Source organism: Rattus norvegicus, chromosome 8, assembly GCF_021556685.1.
Source record: "Rattus norvegicus strain SHRSP/BbbUtx chromosome 8, alternate assembly SHRSP_T2T, whole genome shotgun sequence".
NCBI lineage: Eukaryota > Metazoa > Chordata > Mammalia > Rodentia > Muridae > Rattus > Rattus norvegicus.
In genome coordinates this window covers 24,397,656-24,412,061 of record NC_141541.1, presented here as the reverse complement: position 1 = coordinate 24,412,061, position 14,406 = coordinate 24,397,656, and the positions used below count along the sequence as shown (strand labels likewise).

General features: G+C 37.6%; 1 protein-coding gene across 1 annotated transcript; it reads left to right on the top strand.

Annotated features, from left to right (window-relative positions):
- The first annotated feature begins 1,899 nt into the window (after positions 1-1,899).
- Or7d11 (olfactory receptor family 7 subfamily D member 11) lies at positions 1,900-2,895 on the top strand. Its single transcript, NM_001000983.1, has one exon. The coding sequence runs from the start codon at positions 1,900-1,902 to the stop codon at positions 2,893-2,895; it is 996 nt and encodes a 331-aa protein (NP_001000983.1).
- Positions 2,896-14,406: the final 11,511 nt, after the last annotated feature.

The following is a 14,406-nucleotide window of genomic DNA, read 5'->3' as shown; positions in this document are numbered from 1 at the left end:
TAAGTATCTGTTTATTTCAAAGGCACATCAGATTTTATTGAGTCTCTTTTCCAGATCTTATTCTATTTCCATCTCTCCATCTTTAGTATATTAATTACTTTTCCAATTTCATTTTGTGAAGAGAATTTATTCTCCACTCCTTTATATGACTTGTAATCATGTAAGACATCTTTTGCTTGGTTTAATACTTCATCATTGTTAAAGATCAATTTTTATAGTTATTAGTTCCTATTTATCTTATGTTACTCCCTTTCAATAATTGTTAATTTTTTATTTTGAGTCACTATCCTTTCCTGTACTCACATTCATGTATAAAAACAATGTTGTACGAATTCTCTTTTATAGTTTATTCCTTATTGGTATTTATTTACTTCTAACATTTCTATTTATTTAGACTCTAAAATTTAATAGGCAAAATATAATTCTCCAAATATGCAAATAATGAGATAAAGCAATCATGAATTTTAGACTAACAAAGAATGTGCATTAAATGTTAGAGTGACATAAAAGAAATACAGAAGGCAGTGCATGAATCCAATATCTTGTCGCTGAAGCCTTTATCCTTTCTTATTTCACTGGACTTTAAAATTCCCCACAACTCCTGATCAGCACATCAGTGTAATGGCATGCTATTTTCCCAGCCTTGAATCTCTATCCTCTCTTTTGTTTGTTTCTATTTCTCCGTTGAAACCTTCCTAATTTGCATGTATTTTGTTCTAAATTGAATTACATTCTCAGACGTTCATAATTCAGACAGTATTATTGAAAATTTGGTAATTTGTATTTCATGAATCTGTTTTTTTCTATGATGATTTTGACTTACACTGTCTTAAGTATTTGTAGTCAGATTCGTTGATCATATATTTTCCTCATTAGTGTTTTGGCTCTCACAACAATGTATTGTACTCCTATCTATGGACATATGAGCACGTATGCAAAAATCATTTTCCTGCTTTATTATTCTAATAGTATGCTTTCTTGTTTCCTGCTCCTCTATAATTCACATACTACGTTCTCTTCTGAGAGACATTCATGTAGAAGCAATTGTTCAAAAGAATGAAATTCGTCATTCTTCAGAAAATCTCATTAATTATAAGTGGCTCTCAATTTTCAAATAGAAAGAATATTTATTGTATTTATATTAATAAATATACCATTGATTGCTAATGCTCCACTTAACAGTGTATTCTCAATGGAGTTTCTTCCTGAAAAACACTAAACAGTCTCATGATTTTGCAAGTTTACACCCAGATGTCAATAAATGAATCGAAATTACGTTAAACAAACCTGACAAAAAGTTAACTTTCTAAATCAAAGCTCAATATTTACTTTTGGACTTTTGTGTATCCAAAATAGTTATTATAAGGTAGTAGTAGCTTATATTTTTAATAATAGTATGATAATGAAAAGTGATACCAAATGAAATATGCTGCTAGTAAGGTACTTTTTTAACATCAAACAAAATGATAGCAACCATCATGTTGTTAGAAAATGATTAAAGTCTTAGAGAAAGAACTCCTGAAGAGTATTGTGGAAAAACCTCATTTATTGAATATTGTTGAAGTATTAGAAGCAAAAATATCATTGCAATTATAAAGAAAAAGGAATTGATTTACTTCAAATGTTTTAGAGGGCTTGGTAAAAATAAATTGTTTATATATGTTCACACAGAAAATTAAAAGAATGGCCCTTATAAATGGTAAATGAGAGAAATATTTAACTAAATTAAAAATCAGAATAACTACACATACTTAATAATGGCCAAGGAAATTCATTTGGGTAAATGGATGATAGTCAGTGTCACCAAAAGGATACGCTTTCCAGGGTTGTTCTGTGATATGTCAGTGACTATTATTTGAAAACTATTCTTACCTTATCTCAAGCAGATACAAAAGTTATATGGAAATAGAGAACCACACACTTATAACAGAATTTCTCATCCTGGGTCTCTCTGATGATCCTGAATTGCAACCAATTCTACTTGGACTCTTCATATTCATGTACCTGGTCACGGTGCTTGGGAACCTGCTTATCATCTTGGCTGTCAGTTCTGACTCCCACCTCCATAATCCCATGTATTTCCTCCTCTCTAATCTTTCCTTTATTGATATCTGCTTCATCTCAACCACAATACCAAAGATGCTAGTGAACATGAAGTCACAGACAAAAGACATCTCCTACATAGAATGCGTTACACAGGTATTTTTTTTTAATACTTTTGCTGGAATGGATAACTTTTTACTCACTTTAATGGCCTATGATCGCTTTGTAGCCATCTGCCACCCGCTCAACTACACTGTAATCATGAACCCTCGGCTGTGCGCCCTTCTGATTCTGATGTTTTGGATAATCATGTTTTGGGTATCCTTGATTCATGTTTTATTGATGAATGAACTGAATTTCTCCAGAGGCACAGAAATTCCACATTTCTTTTGTGAACTGGCTCAAGTTCTTAAGGTATCCAACTCTGACAATCATGTCAATAATGTCTTTATGTATGTGGTGACTTCCTTACTGGGTGTGATTCCTATGACAGGAATCCTCATGTCTTACTCACAGATTGTCTCATCCTTATTAAGGATATCCTCTACTGTGAGGAAGTACAAAGCCTTTTCCACCTGTGGATCTCACCTCTGTGTGGTCTCTCTATTTTATGGGTCAGGACTTGGAGTTTACTTCAGCTCTTCTGTGTTCCAATCTACTCAGAGAAGAATGGTTGCTTCATTGATGTACACTGTGATCAGCCCCATGCTGAACCCCTTCATCTATACCCTAAGAAACAAAGATGTGAAGGGTGCCCTTGGAAAACTTTTCACCAAAGTTGCCTCTTCACCATCATGTATCAATGACATCAGAAATAAATTATTACTTGGAAGTGTAAGACAAATTTTATGAACATAACTCTCCTGGGTTATTTTTATATTTTAGATCCCATGCCTAATCTACACTATTCTGAAAGTTTATGCAACTTTGCATTTGTGTACTTCTTTACAGAAAATATTTTAATTTTCTGTTAATGATGTTTAAAGGTTGCAGGAAAACATGATGTGAATTATGGCTTATGAATTCAAAGAACTTAATCCTAAATCATTTTTTGGAAGTTTAATGTCTTCACCTTAATTTGATAGTATTTTGTTATTTCCTAAAGGAAAAGTTATCCTAACTATAGGATATCTTGCTGAAATATATTTCTCTCCCCTCTCAATTGTAATTTCAGAAAAGTGTGGAGCCTCTGGTGATTTGGCCCATCTGGAGAGAAGTGACACTATTAGGAGGTGTGGTCTTTTTGGAGTAGGTGTGGCCTTGTTGGAAGACATGAGTCACTGTGGATGTGGGTTTTGAGGTCCCACCCAGTGTTTAAGCTCTACTCACTGAGAAATAGTGTGTCTCTTCTGGCAGAAGACAGACCAGATGCAGAGCATGGAGATTCTTCTCCAGAACCATGTTGCCATGCTTCCCACCATGATGATAACAGACTGGCCTTCTGATATGGTAATCTAGCACCAATTGAATGTTATCCTTTATAAATGTTGCCTTGGTCGTGGTGTCTCTCCACTGCAATAGAATCCTCAGACAAAATTTTCTACCATGGATTGGGGCATTCATGTGATAGGCTTGCCTTTGTTTTTGTTTGGAGGAATGTAGATTTGGTGTCTTTAGATTTGAGACACAGGGAAATGCTTTGAGAGGGGCTAGTAGAAATATAAAAGATGTTGTTGCTAAATGTGATTTGAACTGTGCAGCCCTTGCTAGAGTGGTTTCAGAAGAGAGGAATTTTAGGATGTTGTCTGGAGATCATCCCTATGATGCAGCTACCTTTTGCCCTTGTCTGAGGCTAAACCTAAGGTAAAAAAGAATCAGTTGTATTGATAAAGGAATTCCCAGAAAAGCACAGAATAAACTTTGTCCTCCTGATTACTCTCAAAAAGAACATTTTGATCAAGCCTAGGAAGCTTATAAAGGAAAAATACAAAATGAGTGCTTCAAAGAATAAAGGGGCACCAGGAAATTGAATGAAGCTAAATCCATTATTCAAGGAGATAAACAGATTAAAGAACTGGGCAGCTCCTGGCAAGATCCAAGTAAGATAATCTCATTATGTATGCTTTTAAAGTTAACAAGAGATAGTAATACTAGGCATTGTTATTACCTGGTTACTGTTTTTATTAGGACTTTTAGTCTGAAGTGTACTACAATCCAGAAATAGAGGACACACCTGTGACTCAAAAGTCATAGGCTTTTGATATGGATCCTGAGGAATAATGACCTCAAAAGGTCAGCATGTAGAAGAATGCAGATTGACCCATGCTTATCACCCCGTACAAAGCTTAAGTCCAAATGGATCAAGGACCTCCACATCAAACCAGATAAACTCAAACTAATAGAAGAAAAAGTGGGGAAGCATCTCGAACATATGGGCACTGGAGAAAATTTCCTGAACAAGACACCAATGGTTTATGCTCTAAGGTAAAGAATCGACAAATGGGATCTCATAAAACTGCAAAGCTTCTGTAAGGCAAAGAACACTGTTGTTAGGACAAAATGGCAACCAACAGATTGGGAAAAGATCTTTACCAATCCTACAACAGATAGAGGGCTTATATCCAAAATATACAAAGAACTCAAGAAGTTAGACCGCAGAGAAACAAATAACCCTATTAAAAAGTGGAGTGCAGAGCTAAACAAAGAATTCACAGCTGAGGAATGCCAAATGGCTGAGAAACACCTAAAGAAATGTTCAACATCTTTAGTCATAAGGGAAATGCAAATCAAAACATCCCTGAGATTTTACCTCACACCAGTGAGAATGGCTAAGATCAAAAACTCAGGTGACAGCAAATGCTGGCAAAGATGTGGAGAAAGAGGAACACTCCTCCATTGTTGGTGGGATTGCAGACTGGTACAACCATTCTGGAAATCAGTCTGGAGGTTCCTCAGAAAATTGGACATTGAACTACTTGAGGACCCAGATATACCTCTCTTGGGCACATACCCAAAAGATGCCCCAACATATAACAAAGACACATGCTCCACTATGTTCATTGCAGCCTTATTTATAATAGCCAGAAGCTGGAAAGAACCCAGATGCCCTTCAACAGAGGAATGGATACAGAAAATGTGGTACATCTACACAATGGAATATTACTCAGCTATCAAATACAATGACTTTATGAAATTCGTAGGCAAAGGGATGGAACTGAAAAATGTCATCCTGAGTGAAGTAACCCAATCACAGGAAAACACACATGGTATGCACTCATTGATAAGTGGATATTAGCCGAAATGCTCGAATTACTCTAGATGCACACAACACATGAAAGTCAAGAATGATGACCAAAATGTGAATGCTTCACTCCTTCTTTAAAAGGGGAACAAGAATAAGCTTGGGAGGGAATAGGGAGGCAAAGATTATAACAGAGGCAGAAGGAATACCCATTCAGAGCCTGCCCCACATGTGGCCCATACATATACAGCCTCCAAACTAGATAAGATGGATGAAGCAAAGAAGTGCAGGCTGACAGGAACTGGACATAGATCTCTCTTGACAGACACAGCCAGAATACAGCAAATACATAGGCAAATGCCAGCATTAAACCCCTGAACTGAGAACAGGACTCCGGTTGAATGAATCAGAGAAAGGACTGAAAGAGCTTGAAGGGGCTTGAGACCCCATATGAACAACAATGCCAACCAACCAGAGCTTCTAGGGACTAAGCCGCTACCCAAAGCCTATACATGGACTGACCCTGGACTCTGACCTCATAGGCAGCAATGAATATCACCAGTGGAAGGGGAAGCCCTTGGTCCTGCCAAGACTGAACCCCCAGTGAACATGATTGTTGGGAGAGGGCGGTAATGGGGGGAGAATCAGGAGGGGAACACCCATAGTGAAGGGGAAGGGGAGCGGTTAGGGGAATGTTGGCCTGGAAACCAGGAAAGGGAATAACAATCGAAATGTAAATAAAAAAATATCCATGTTAATAAAGATGAAAAAAAATGTTTAGGCACAGGCTTGGTGGTATACATCTTTAACCCCAGGGACAGAAGTAAACAGATCTCTGAGCTCAAGGCCATCCTGGTACAGAAAAAGTTCCTATTAGACAAAATCTTAGATTTGAGTGTGGTGGTACACAGCTTTAACCCCAGAATTCAGGAGATAGATGCCTGTAGATCGCTGAGTTCAAGGTCAATTTACTGAGCAAGTTCAAGGACTGCCAAGCTAAGGCAATAAATTATGTAATATAATAAGTGGAGTATGATACAGCTCTAGCAAGCAGCAGAACTCAGTATCTTCAGCCCTGTGGATCTGGTTTTAGTCAAGATTAGACGGGTTTACTGGGAAATTTGATGCTGGTTACCTGGAGCTGAGAAATTAGTAATGATGAAGAAGGAAGCAGCATCACTTAGTAAAAACTTCTGGGCAGTTTTTCTGAGAGCACAAAGAAACTCTTCCAGAGATAACCAATTATGTAATTTTTTCTACAGCTAGGCTTTGTAATGTATAAGAATCATCTGGGTGGCACTGGCTTTGAAGTCATGAAGGGTTTATGGAGAAAAGCTGAGGCTTGATACTTTGATGGAACCAAAAGCCATTTTTGAAGGTGTTGGCTCAGTTGGTGTTGATGGCTCAGGATGAATGGAGTCATGCAAAGAAGTTGAGTCTTGTCAGGATTAAGAGAAACTATGAGGAGCCATTGTTTAAGCCTAGTTTCAGTGAAATACACCAGAATATTGGAGAAGCCTGTATCATATGATGACTACCAAGAACAGAGAAGCAGTGAAGTGGAATTAACCAGAACCTAGAGTGCTACAGTGAACAGAGATGGAGAAGTAACACAAGCCCTTTGAAGGAGTACAAAATATCATGTGTAGATCCCAGATATTGGAACAAAAAGCTGTAAAGTTGAAGTTGCCTTGTAGACCCACAATGTTAGAAATGCCAGAGCCATGGGATGCCTGTGAAGTATAACCGGTGCAAGAAACAGAAGTTTGTTACAGTCAGCAAAAATGAAAGTAGTTGGATATATAAAGAAAAATTTTACATTAGATATGGAGTTGCTTAGTTTGGAATTTGCCCCAGTGGATTTTGGTCTAGCTTTGGTCCAGTATTTCCTCACTATGGCATTTTATTGTGGTAATATATATCCTGTGATGTTGCTTGAAAGTGGTTTCCTTTTTGATTTTGATTTTATAGGGGATTACGGTCATGTGATTGGATAAATTTCAGAAGAGACTTTAAACTTTAGACTTTTTAACATTGTTGTGATGGAATAGAGTATGGGACTTTAAAAACTGGACTAAACATATATTGCATTATTCGAAGGGTGTGTGTGACTCCTATAGACTCATGTGTTTCAGGAAGGCCAGGGAGTGGAATGTGGTGGCTTGAATATGTTTGCCCCATGGAAAGTAAGAGTATTTGGATGCATGAAGTTGTTGGAATAGGTATGGCCTTGTTGGAGGAAGTGAATCACTATGGGGTGGGCTTTGAGGTCCTATGATTAAGCTTTACTCAATGCAGAATAGTCAGTCTCTCCTAGCTAAAGTCAGACTAAGGTACAGAACACTCAGTTCCTTCTCTAGTACCATGTTTACCTGGATGCTGCAATGACTCCTGCCATGAAAGCAATGAATTGAACCTCTGAAACTGTAAGCCAAACATCAATGAAATGTTGTCTTTATAAAAGTTGTCTTGGTCATGCTGTCTTTTCACAGCAATAGAAACTTGACCTAATACCCTGTTAGCCTCTCCTGCTTCCACGACAGGGTTTGACATGACCAATTTGTGGAAATCTTGTAGAATTAATCACACCTGCTCTTTTTTCTCTTTTTTTTTCTTTTTTTCTTTTTGGAGCTGGGGACCGAACCCAGGGCCTTGAGCTTGCTAGGCAAGCACTCTACCACTGAGCTAAATCCCCAACCCCTTCACACCTGCTCTTGATTCAAGAATATAATTAGATGTCTGAAATCTAGCAGTCCGCAATTCCCTCTACAGTTTGCTCTGGACTTTTTATTCATCCTATATCTTTTCCCAGAATATTTCTGAGTTATGCTTTGGGGGATATTATGGATTTTCTATTTATGGTTGAATGTTCATACCTGATATGGTGTGAACCTGAAATAAAAGAAGGTAATGAGAGAGACAGACAAACATGCATATGCATGCACACACATGGGGGTTGGGGGGTGAGAGAAAAAGGGAGAGGGAAGAGAGAGAGGAAGAAGGCAAGGGAGAGGGAGAGGGAGAGGGAGAGGGAGAGGGAGAGGGAGAGGGAGAGGGAGAGGGAGAGGGAGAGAGAATCCAATGGCTGAAAAAGTCATTGTATATAATGGGTAATCTATTGCTGTTAGTCTTTCTTTCAAAATAAATTCTGTGCCTGGCAATATACCTTCTAATTGGCTGATTTGATACCTATATAATTATGCAGTTGTCTCTATGATGAGAGAAACTTCTCCTTGGAAGTTGTCAGATATAACTTCAGAGGCTTCTTGTAGCTATGAGAAGCATGGTGTAGCTTGTCTCCTTCCCCTTACACCTGTTTCAGGGTATTTGATCCAACTTCAAACCCTGATATTGGTTATTTATAACCAATATATATATATATATATATATATATATATATATATATATATATATATATATATATATACTAGAAAAATCCTGTTTATGGTTGTGTGTGTGTGGCTCAGTCCTGGCACACACCGTTATTCTAATAGTTTTCTGTTTGAATATTGGATTAAATAAAACTAGCCATTGGTTAACAGGAAGAAGCATTAAGTGATCACGAAGTGATCATGGGATTATTAAGAAAAAAATAGAGAGTTATAATAGGGAGTCAGAAGGATGTCTAGAAAGACATGGAAGAAGTAGAAGGAAGGGACATTCAGTTTGTAGTAGGTTGTTTGAGATGGCATGAGAGAAGGGATTCCTTCAGCTGACCAGGAAGATCAGCTGTGTAGTCTCTCTGAACTAGCAGGCTTTCACCCCAGCATCTTGCTCCCAAATCTTCATTGCTAATATTGAATGACTGAAAGCAGTACTAGGAGGAAAACGCGTAGGTCTGAGTGCCTCCAAAAGGAAACTAGAGAGAATATACACTAGCAGCTTGCCAGTACAACTAAAAGTACTAGAACAAAAAGAAGCAAATACACCCAAAAGGAGAAGATCACAGGAAATAATCAAACTCATGGCTGAAATCAACCAAGTAAAAACAAAAAGAATTATGCAAAGAATCAACAAAACCAGGAGCTGGTTCTTTGAGAAAATCAATAAGATAGATAAAGCCTTAGCTGGACTAACCAGAGGGGACAGAGACAGTATCCATATTAACAAAATCAGAAATGAAAAGGGAGACATAACAACAGAATCTAAATTCAAAAAATCATCACATTCTCCTACAAAATCCTATATTCAACAAACTGAAAAATGTGGATGAAGTGAATAATTTTCTAGACAGATAGCAGGTACAAAAGTTAAACCATGATCAGATATACCATCTAAACAGTTCCATAACTACTAAAGAAACAGAAGCAGTCACTAAATTCTCCCAACCGAAAAAAGCACATAACCATATAGGCTTAATGCAGAATTCTATCAGACCTTCATAGAAAACCTAATACCTATACTGTCCAAACTTCTCCACAAAATAGAAACAGAAAGAGCACAACCCAGTTCCTTCTAAAGAACCACAATTATGCTTATATCTAAACCACACAAAGACCCAACAAAGAAAGAGAACTTCAGACCATGAATATAGATGCCAAAATACTCAATAAAATTCTCACAAACTGAATCCAAGAACACATTAAAAGGATTATCCATCAAGATCAAGTAGGTTTCATCCTAGGGATGCAGGGATGGTTCAATAAACAGAAATACAATAATATAATCCACTATAATAAACAAACTCAAAGGAAAAAAATACATGATCATCTCATTAGATGCTGAAAAAGCATTTGAGAAAATTTGACTCTCATTCATAAAAAAAGTCTTGGAAAAATCAGAAGTTCAGGGCCCATACCTTAACATAGTAAAAGCAATATACACGAAAACAGTAGCCAATGTAAACCTAAATGAAGAGAAATTGAAGAAATCCCACTAAAATTGGGACTAGACGAGGCTGCCCACTCTCTCCCTATTTATTCAATATAGTACTCAAAGTCCTAGCCAGAGCAATCAGACAACCAAAAGAGGTCAAAGGGATATAAAGTGGAAGGGAAGAAGAACATTATTATTTGCAGAAGATATGATAGTATACATAAGTGACCCCAAAAGTTCCATCAGAGAATTTCTAAACCTGAAAAACAACTTCAGCAAACAGACTGAATATAAAATTAACTCAAACAAATCAATAGCTTTCCTCTACTCAAAGGATAAACAGGCTGAGAAAGAAATTAGGGAAATGTCACCTTTCAGAATAGTCACAAATTACATAAAATACCTTGCTGTGACTCTAACCAAGCAAGTGAAAGATCTGTATGACAAGTGCTTCAAGTCTCTGAAGAAAGAAATCTAAGATCTTAGAAGATGGAAATATTTCCCATGCTTATGGATTGGGAGGATTATTAAAGTAAAAATGACCATCTTATTGAAAGCAATCCACAGATCCAAAGCAATCCCCATCAAAATTCCAACTCAATTCTTCATACAATAAGAAAGAGAAATTTGCAAATTGATTTGGAATAACAGAAAACCCGGAATAGCAAAAAGTACTCTCAACAATGAAAGACTTTCTGTGGGAAACACTATACCTAAATTCAAGCTGTATAACAGAGCAATAGCAATAAGAACTGTATGGTATTAGTGCAGAGACAGGCAGGTAGATGAATGGGATAGAATTGAAGACCCAGAAATGAACCCACACACCTATGGTCACTTGATGTATGACAAGGCAGCTAAAACCATTCAGTGGAAAAAAGACAGCATTTTCAACAAATGGTGCTGGTTCAACTGGCAGTGAGGTGATTCCTATCACTTTGTACAAAGCTCAAGTTCAAGTGGATCAAGGATCTCCACATAAAACCAGAAACACTGAAACTAATAAAAGAAAGTGGGGAAGTGCCATGAATACAGGCCACAGGTGGAAATGTCCTGAACAGAACACCAGTTGCTTATGCTCTAAGATCAACAATATACCAATTGGACCTCATAAAATTGCAAAGCTTCTGTAAGGCAAAGAAAACTGTAGAATAGGACAAAATGGCAATGAACAGATTGGGAAAAGATCTTTATCAATGCTATATCCAACAGAGTGCTAGTATCCAATATATAACAAGAAATCAAGAAGTTGGACTCTAGAGAATCAAATCACCCTCTTAAAAATGGGTACAGAGCAAGAATTCTCAACTGAGGAATATTAAATAGCCATGATCCATCTAAGGAAATTTTCAACATTCCTAGTGATCAGGGAAATGCAAATCAATCAACCCTGAGATTCTCCTTCATACCTGTTAGACTGGCTAAGATAAAAAACTCATGTGTCAGCAGATGTTGATGAAGATGTGTAGAAAGAGGAACCTTCTTCATTGTTGGTAGAATTTCAAGCTGGTACAACAATTCTGGAAATAAGTCTGGTGGTTCCTCAGAAAATTGGACATAGTCCTACCTGAGGAGCCAGCTATACCATTCCTGAGCATACACCCAAAAGATGCTCCAACATATTACAAGGACACATGATCCACTATGTTCAGAGCAGCCTTACTTATAATAGCCTGAAGCAGGACATAACTCTGATGTCCTACAACAGAGGAATGGATACAGAAAATGTGGTTCATCTACACAATGGAATACTACTTAGCTATTAAAAATGTGAAATTCTTCATGGACTTCATGAAATTCTTAGGCAAATGGATAGGACTATTAAATATCTTCCTGAGGAGGTAACCCAGTTAAAAACAAACACACATGGTATGCACTCAGTGATAAGTAGATACTAAGAAAAAAGCTTGGAATACCCACAATAGAACTCAATGACCATATGAATCTCAAGAAGGAAACCCAAAGTATGTGTACTTCAGTTCTACTTAGAATTGGGAACAAAATAATCATTGAAAGTAGAAGGAATGATGCTTCTGAGATGTAAAGAGGAGGGGAAGAGAAAGAAAAAGTGGGGGCAGGAACTTGTGTGGGAGGAGACCAGGGAGAAGTACAGAAGGACACAAAGTTGAACAGAGGTGTGTGGCAGTAAGGGATGGAGAAGAGGGTGTAGCCATTAGAAAGTCCCTCATGCCAAGAAAGCAAGAGTCTCCCAGGACCCAACTAGGATGTCATTAGCTGAAATACTCAACAAAGAGGAGGAAGAACCTGTAAAGGCCATATCCAGAAGTTTGTCACGTTCTGGTTGAGGGATGAGGCCACCCACCCATCTCAAAAATATTAACCCAGAATTGCTCCTGTCTAAAGGATATGCAGGGACAAAGAGTGGAGCAGAGATTGAAGGAAAGGCTATCCCACCTACTGACACCAAACCAAGACATTATTGCTGATTCCAAGAAGAACTTGCTAAAAGAAGCATGATATATCTGTCCCCTGAGAGGCTCTGCCAGAGTCAGACCAATACAGATGCAGATGTAAACAGACAAACATTGGGCTGAGCATGGTGATCCCAATGGAGGAGTTAAGAGAAGGACTAAAAAGGCTGAAGTGGTTGGTAGCCCCATATGAATAACAACAATATCAACCAACCAGACTATCCCCCACCCCAAGCTCCCAGGGACCAACCAAAGTGTACTCATGGCTCCAGATGCATATGTAGTGGAGCATTGATTTATCTTGCATCAATGGAAATGGTGGCTTTTGGTCCTGGGGAGGCTTGATTTCCCAGTTAGGGGATTGCTAGTGCAGTGATGCAGGAGTGGGTGGGTAGCGCCTTCATAGAAGCAGAGGAGAGGGGCATGTTATAGTAGGTGTGCCGGGTGGAAACTACAAAAGGGGACAACAGTTGAAATGTAAACAAATTAAGATAGATGAGAGAGAGAGAGAGAGAGAGAGAGAGAGAGAGAGAGAGAGAGAGAGAATGCCTAGTAACAATCGTTACTTATTTATGGCAACTTAAAATTTTAATACAATTTTTCACACACACACACAACAGCACATATATGAAACAGTCTTCTAAATTATCAGTGTGTTGGATGTTTGTATCTTGTGGCTCCATGTTGTGGCTCATGAAAAGAAAAAGCAACTCAGTTATATATTTGTAAATTATGTGCCTATATTGGGCAGATATGCTTCTACATCACACTCTTCCCCTTATAAAAATTCCCATGCTACTTGCAGTTCCTCCAAGCCATGAGCTTCTGTTCCATCTTCCTTTCAACTTCTCTTCCTCTGTTCTCCTCTGTCCACCATCTCCTCCAAATCCTCATTCTCCCCTTCTCTTCCTGTCTTTCTGTGTAAACACAGTTGTTCATTTTTGTCCAGCATTTGGCTATTTGTCACAAATCAGATAATTAATGGAAATTCTCTACATCTCACCTGTCTGTCCAGAAAAAAAACCTCTTCTTCCAAATATAATTGAAAAAATATTACTGAAAATATAAGAGGCTCAAAACATAGCTTCTGAAACTTAACCAATTTATAGAGACAGCTGATCCCCTGGAGAGTCCCTCAGTCTGCAACACTTTGGAGCATCAATCTGTAGCCTTCTGGCCCACGATCAACTGACAGACCTTGTCAAACAGGAATTATGAAAGACTAGCTTATTCTGTCTGAGCAGACGTATATGTCTATAGAAGAAATAGGCAATTTCTGACCAGTGGTTTTCTTGCTATGACAAACAACCTCACTTGGAAGTGAAGCTGCTCAGTCTCTTCTTTGAACAGAAGAAATGGGGAGCTGTCAGGAGCAGATATGTCTCAGCATCAAATGATCAAATCACATTAAATGTCACATTCTGTGTATCTCAGACATGTTTAAAAACTATGTACAGTATACCTAAACTGTTAAGCCTTAACTACTCTCAGTCCTCTCTATTTGAAATATTTTGAAAACCCTTTTAATTAATCCAGATCCATGGGTTTGCTACCTGGACCTTAACTGCTATTGCTTGACCATTTCAAAAACAGTTTGTAACAGTAGCTATAGAAGGACTGAGTCTAAACTTTGTATTCTTAATTCTTTGTATCAATAAAAGAAATTAGTACTGATGAAACCCAATAAGTCAAAAATAAATTTTGTACTAATGTCAGAAATTATAATTCTAACTTTGACTTTGTAACAAATATAAAGGTTTCTACCAATGTACAATATAGCTATGCAATGTTTGTTCAAGAATAAATTTGATAATCTATCCCTATTTGCCCATTTCTCTAATTTGTATGATATTACTATATCCTCCCTTCTCTCTTTCACCCAGCATAAAAAGGAAGGATAGAGAAGAAGAAAAGACAGGTAGCACTCTCTGCGTT

Excerpts from the sequence above, each read along its gene's own strand:
- Or7d11 (NM_001000983.1), top strand. The coding sequence starts at position 1,900 with ATGGAAATAGAGAACCACACACTTATAACAGAATTTCTCATCCTGGGT.